Raw genomic sequence first — 7,138 nt, forward strand, 5'->3', positions numbered from 1 at the left:
TATAGAGAGAGAGAGAGAGAGAGAGAGAGACAGAGAGAGAGATAGAGAGAGATATTACAAATTAAAAGGGTAAAGGATTATCAATTTATTAATTCATCTATCTGTGGGAGCCTCAGCTTTTTTAGCTGCTATTTCTGAACTTCGGTATATGGTGAAGCAAATATTTGCTGATCCCTTAATTATGTTTATATATATAGATATATATATATATATATATATATCAAAACACATGTTTTCCTGAAATAGAAAATAGCCACAAAATGATGACAAAGTGGGTCTATGAGAGAGAGAGAGTAACATGAAAGAAGTGGGGAGAGGGATGCGTTTCAAATAATTCTAGCCATTTTCAGGTGCTGCATATTGCAACTACCTCGTGCATGTTTAAAACAGAAGGTATAGCAGTGGAATGGTTAGCCATCATCTTCTCCAGGAAGGAATGAAGAACTTCAGATTGTCGTAATGTAAGGAGAAGAATGTGGCTTGTGATGTTCATGCTACTGCAAAGTACATTAGAGGCATGAAATAATCTACATTCAACTAGGAATGAAAACTGGGTCAGAAACTGAGCCAGCATGGAACCTACTTTCAAATCTACACTTGTCACAGAGACAGATAAACACACACAGTCACACACTCCGGGTAAGTTCAGATGTGTGTAATGCTACGAGTTTCGCAAAGTATATTTAAAACTATGTTCGGTTAAAAAGAAGAAAAAAAAGGAAAGAAAGAAAAAATGGCAGAAGTGACAGACAGAACAATGGAAAGCTTGGTGTTATGTTTGCTCTGAGATCAACAAAGGGCTCGTTACTTAATAAGCCTGGTGCTAACACAAGCAATGAGTGGAGCAAACGGAGGACTGCAGGAGGGTGTATAACCCTTTACACAACCTAACCCAGAATAAATCAACTAACATCACAGAAGTTACAAAATTCTCTGGAAGATTCCATTGTGGATTAGAAATCATCTGTTACCCTTGAGAAGTGGGAGAACATGTTATAAAAACTCTAATATATATTAATTGAGAGAGAAATCTGGAGGTTGCGATGATACCTTATTAACTCTGTCGCTTCAGATTACTTCTCTGTCATATGTATCGTTTATTCATTCAGATTGCTTTGAATTAATCACGCATTATCTGGTAGCTTTGAGATTTCAGTGATGTGATTGTTTATTTTGACAATGACATTGCAAGGTGGGTACGAGAGGCCAGATCTGGCTGGTTTAGACATATAAGAGATTGAATATTTTGGTCACATATGGTTGGTTTAAATGCTAAAAGGTTAATAATTCCCTTCTTTAACAAGACATGGTGCATTTTAGAATCCCTCAAACCACACCTGAAAATGGTAATCTTTCCTGTTTTAAAAGATCTTCATTGACCATACATTACTAATCTATAAGCTGCTTTCTGCTCATAGTAAACACAAAATTCTTCACTTCGATTTAATTCCAAAGAAACCATTCTGTATACCCTTAATAAATAATCCATTTTCTTAACTTCCTCTCAAATTATTCATTCCAACATCACCCTCACCAACATCGTCCACAACTGGGTTTTTTTAACTCTTACTAAAAATACATATTTTTTTCTTCAGACACAGTTTTTATTTCTCTTTCCTATATAAGTGCATACTTTTGATTATTTTAAAAGAAAACATCAACAAAGTTATTTCAATCTGAACTGCCCAACTACAGCTGCCGAAATAAAAAGAAAAAGAAAAAAAAAGCCCAAAAAACCATGGTGAATTAGCATCAACATTCAAAGAATAAACAAAAAGGATCAACAACCCTGAACTATATAATCTAGAACTATGGATGGCTGTTAAACATTTTCATAAATACTTTATTTATTTATTCAATTACTTAATTCTTCAGCTCACTCTGCCCTTCACCTAATTCCACTTTCAAACAAAGAATATTTTCTTTTAAACTTTCCTTTCCACTGCCAACATCAAAACCTTCACTAACACTGCCAGAAAATATTACAAACACAAACAACAAAAAGAAAGGAAAGAGACAGACCTCTTAAAATAGTTTCTAATTGAGTAAGAATAACATTTTGGTTAAGGGGAAAAAAATTAATTTATTAATGAATTCTTAGACAAGCACAAGGTCTCAGATTTTTAGGAGAGACGAGATTTCATGATATTCATGCCTTTTTTTTCTTTCCATTCCTATTTATCTTACTGTTCTGCTGTCATTGCTCCAGTGCATTTGTTTTTAATTAATTAGTCAGAAGTGGAACAGCACCTCTAGCCTCTTAGACTCTCTCTCTCAGACTGTGTCAGATTGACGTGGTTCCTATTTCGCTTAAACTCCAAAAGACTGATGCTTGGAGAATTTCAGAAGACCAAGATGAGAGAGAGAATTTTAGAAGACGATTAAGTAAATTGTTTAATGCAGGATTGAGAGAATGAGACAAAGTATGGCTGACAAGATGGTTACATGAAAGGGATCAGGGTTCATAGAGAATTCAACGTAAGAGAAACAACATATTGACCTGTGAACCAGTTGTTGATTGAGCCTTTCTCAATTCAGGTCTTTAGATGTGATACAGGGTGGTGTGTGTGTGTGTGTGCGTGTGTGTGTGTGTGTAAGCAGAACACCATCGTAAATATATGAAATGAGAGAGAGAGAGAGGGTGAGAGAGGGTATGAGGGAGGGAGGGCTGAGAGAGAGGGGTTGAGAGAGTGAGATACTTGAGCTTTGCAGACAGTAGGTCAAGTTTGAAGTATTTTGTGGCCTTGATGAAGAAGCTTAGCTTTAAGGATGAAGTTTCGGCCTGATGTTACAATGGACAATCATTAGAGATTGTGGAAACTGGCATTAGTAGTGGTTTCAAAAGCTTTAGCTGTAGATTATAAACGCAGGAGTGGCTGTGTGGTAAGTAGCTTGCTTACCTACCACATGGTTCCAGGTTCAGTCCCACTGCGTGGCACCTTGGGCAAGTGTCTTCTACTATAGCCTCAGGCCGACCAAAGCCTTGTGAGTGGATTTGGTAGACGGAAACTGAAAGAAGCCTGTCGTATATATGTATATATATATATGTATGTGTGTGTGTTTGTGTCTGTGCTTGTCCCCCCACTATCGCTTGACAACCGATGCTGATGTATTTATGTCCCCGTAACTTGGCGGTTCGGCAAAAAGAGACCGATAGAATAAGTACTAGGCTTACAAAGAATAAGTCCTGGGGTCGACTTTCTCGACTAAAGGCAGTGCTCCAGCATGGCTGCAGTCAAATGACTGAAACAAGTAAACGATTATAAACAGATACAATGCATTTACATGTGGTCCATTTAGATGGGGTTTTTTTTCTTTGAGACTTTTTTTTTTCATGAAAGCAAAGCATGTTTGGCATGGAGGATCCCAGTTACTTAACAGATGACACTTACAGACAGAATCTTTAAGAGGAATAAGATGCAAAATCATCTGTAAATGAGTGTGTGATTAAAAGTGATAGCAAGGTCATTAATGAATAGAAGGAAAAGTAAGGTAGATATAATTAACTGGAATTTTAAGATACAACAGAGATCATGGAAAATGGACCAGAGAGAATACGATTAGCAAATGCTGAAATAAAGTTATAATGGTAAATTTCTGAGACGAGAGATTTATGTTGTCTGCATAGAAGCAACTTAGAAGATTCTCAAACCAGAAATGTTGAAAGGTTTTGTTGTTTTTTTTTCGTTTGGTCTCTGTGAGTCTTGGGCAGCCTGCTGGAGCTTAGCAGCAGGTATAAAAAGGGGAATTTGACAAGACAGTCAGTCGGACGCTGACACTCATTGATGCTGCATCGAAGAGGCCAGGGAATAGAAGAAAGAAGACATGCACCCAACACCAGAGCTGAAGACACCTCCGAAAGGGGGGAGCCCCGCCACGTCAAAACAGTAGAGGAGTAGGGGCCGAAACCGGATGTGGTTCCTCCTGATGATGTCTTGAGCTAACTGGATCCGATAAAGGAGCTGTTGTGTTGTGGTAGCAGACCACGAAACATGGAATTCCTTAACCTTATATGACTTTAATCATCAAAGACATTTTAAATGTGATCATTCCATTTTTTTTTTATGGAATGTCTTTGATGTCAAGAGTAACAGGACTACTTTTGCTGAAGTTCTCAAGGGCAAGAGTCTGGTGATGTTTGTGCCACCATTCTATAAATTTGATCCTGTAAAAGCATATAGTTATAAAATTCCAGCCAGGCCTAAAACACTAAACCGCATTAACAGATCAGCAAAGTGAAGCACTGCATAGCATTTTCCTCCTTCTTTGATAAACAGAGTTGTTAAGGTGAACTTGTGTGTAAACTCACATGTCTAGCTCATTGTGAAAAGTAAATAGACTTGTTAAAACATGTTTTTCACTGTGTGACCAGAAAAAGAACATCTGACAGATTAGTTTCAATGTTCCTGCCATTTAACTAGGGGTCAGTTGCTTGTATTTCTGACCACAGAGAAAATGGTAGCTTAGAGTTAATTATATTATACACAAATCCAGATATAAATTGATCTGTCCTAATTTGCAAAACAGTATCTTTCTTTTTTAAATTGCTGAGTAATGCTTTCTTTTCTATAACAACAAACTCATTAAGCTCTGGTATGGTCAATGACCATAACAAAGGAAACGTCTCTTCCATTACTGAACTTGTGCTCACCAGAGTTTGCTCCTGCCATCACCAAACTCTTCATTTTCTTGTAATGCTGCCTTTTCTATTTGTACCAAAACAATATCTATCAGTGAAAGTCATGCCAACACATCATCGGAAGAACATCAACAGTTCTGGAACCCTCTTACTTTTTTCATATCATTTTTCTTTTTTTTATTTTCTTTCTCACACAGCCATGGTAAACAGCTATAGAAACATATTCTTACGTGACCACAACTCCAGCTTGTTCCACATCAATGAAAAAAAATTCTGGTTTGATAGAATAAATCCAGCCTCTATGAAACAGCAACAACATTCATCACTGAAGAACAAGCCATCATCATTATTGAAATGAATATAGACAATTCCAACAACATAGAAGACAAATGTCTTGCCTAAGGTGTATTTTGGGAAACAATAAACCTGTCATCTTGGCCAAGTGTCTTTTCCTACAGCCCTGGGTTAACCTAAGCCTTGTGAGTGGCACTGGATAAATGGAAACTGTATGGAAGCCCCTCAGATGAACTGTTAAAAGGTCCAGCCTCATCATGCTGATTCTCTCAAGGATTAAGAGTGTCTGCTTGAATTAGTGTGCAAGTGGTTGAATATTCCAGAGCAGATAATTCAGCTGAGGAAGCAGCTGAATAATCCAGACTGAAACCAATGGAGATACATTTACAGTGCATTGTTATGAAGATGTAGAATATAACTGGAACCCTGTTGGTTATGAGGACAAAGGTTCCAGTTGATCTGATCAACGGAACAGCTGGTTCAGGAAATAAACACGTAAGCGGCTGAGTACTCCGCAGACACATATGCCCTTAACATAGTTCTCAGAAAGATTCAGCATGACACAGAATGTGACAAAGAATGGAGCAATGTGAAATTAAGTGTCTTGCTCAAGGACACTATGAGCCACTGGGAATTGAACTCACAACGACTGAGTTGTGAGTTAAATACCCCAACCACTAGGCCACACACACTTTTACTCTGCAAAATATACTTTTGGAGATTGAATAACATAGCAAAGCTGGAAAATTACTGTTTGTAAATCTCACAACATAACATGGCAGTCCTGGTTTAGGACGAATGTTGCTGTAATTTAGCCCCAGGAGACATCATCTCCAGCTGCCTATATAACACGATCTGTGTCCTTATATTTTCAAACAAGGGAATCTAGCACTCCCACTCTCCAGCTGGAGACGATTTCTCCTGGGGTTAAATGACAGCAACATTCGTCCTAAACCAGGACTGCCATGTTATGTTGGCAAACAATCTTTACTCCATAGCAAAGCCGATTCATGTTTGCCTAATTTGCATGCCTTTTCAATACTCTTATGAACCTCCACATCTAAAAATATATGACAATATGAGAATAATATAGAACAGCAACATACCAACAGACAAATACAGACATGAGCATTATTTTCCATTACACAAAAAATGATGATAGAGTGTATTAATAATTGACAATACCAAATGACTAGAATGTTGTGTAGAGATGAGCTGAAAAGCCAAGGAATTGCTCTGACCTAATTGTTAAATTGAAAATGTTATGGCACTTAAGGAATGTGTTCTCTAGCATTCCATTTGTAATTAGTACAAATGGAATACACAACCACTTTTTAAAAGACAGATTACCAATAAGGACAGACATCAGCACATTCCAGGAAATAGAAATATGTGGGGATTCATAAATATTATTTAGGCAGGTCTTCACACAACGTTTGTTACCCGGAGACGTATTTGTGTAGATTTTCTGAATCCTTTTTCATGTAAGAAATGAAACTTTTGCTAGATTTCACAACCGATGAATTTATAAAAATTGCAAGAAGAATTATGATTATAATTATTATTGTTGTTAGTTAGTTATACTTTACCAGCAATAGATAATGTTGCGAGTTTAAATTCCGATCCATGAAATATCACAAAGCACAAATTCTTGTCTGCTTTTCTAGCTTCATCAGCCCATTTCTCAAAATCTTTGGAGTTTTTTCCGGGTCGTATTTCTTTCACTTCCCTCAAGTCAACTAAAAAAAGGAAAAAAAAAAAAAAAAAATGCAACATGATATAATGTGAATAAAACAAAGTAAAGAAAAAGAATAAAGATATAAAAAAAAAACAAGAACAAAACTAAATAATGCAGAGAATAAAATTGAATTTACAAGTCTAAGTAAAAATACAAAGACATGAACAGTGATATGTAAACAAGGCAGAATACATGATACAGAGAGAGAGAGGGAGAGAGAGAGAGAGAAAGAGAGAGAGAGAGAGAAAGAGAGAGAGAGAGAGAGTGTCAATGGAGGATCAACAGCCAGAGAAAGAAGCAGTGGTGAAAGGAAGAGGAGGGTGACATAGGGGGGGTTAGGTTAAATGGTCTTCGGTCAAAATTACTATCATTACTATAATTGCCACCATTAATTACATAGAAAGAAGCAACAAGAGAATCTTTATGCAGTTGTTTGACCTGCTAGAAATAGCAACTAAATCTTCCCG

At 36.9% G+C, this 7,138-nt stretch overlaps 1 protein-coding gene across 4 annotated transcripts in view; it reads right to left on the reverse strand.

The window, feature by feature from the left end:
* LOC106874041 (1-phosphatidylinositol 4,5-bisphosphate phosphodiesterase gamma-1) overlaps positions 1–7,138 on the reverse strand; it is a 145,441-nt gene that overhangs the window by 69,204 nt on the left and 69,099 nt on the right. For all 4 annotated transcript variants that reach the window (XM_052974028.1, XM_052974029.1, XM_052974027.1 and 1 more), the window contains exon 2: positions 6,523–6,672. In XM_052974028.1, the coding sequence (XP_052829988.1) occupies positions 6,523–6,672 (150 nt within the window). The remainder of the gene's footprint in view (positions 1–6,522; positions 6,673–7,138) is intronic.

The sequence above is a fragment of the Octopus bimaculoides genome, chromosome 17, assembly GCF_001194135.2.
Source record: "Octopus bimaculoides isolate UCB-OBI-ISO-001 chromosome 17, ASM119413v2, whole genome shotgun sequence".
Taxonomy (NCBI): domain Eukaryota; kingdom Metazoa; phylum Mollusca; class Cephalopoda; order Octopoda; family Octopodidae; genus Octopus; species Octopus bimaculoides.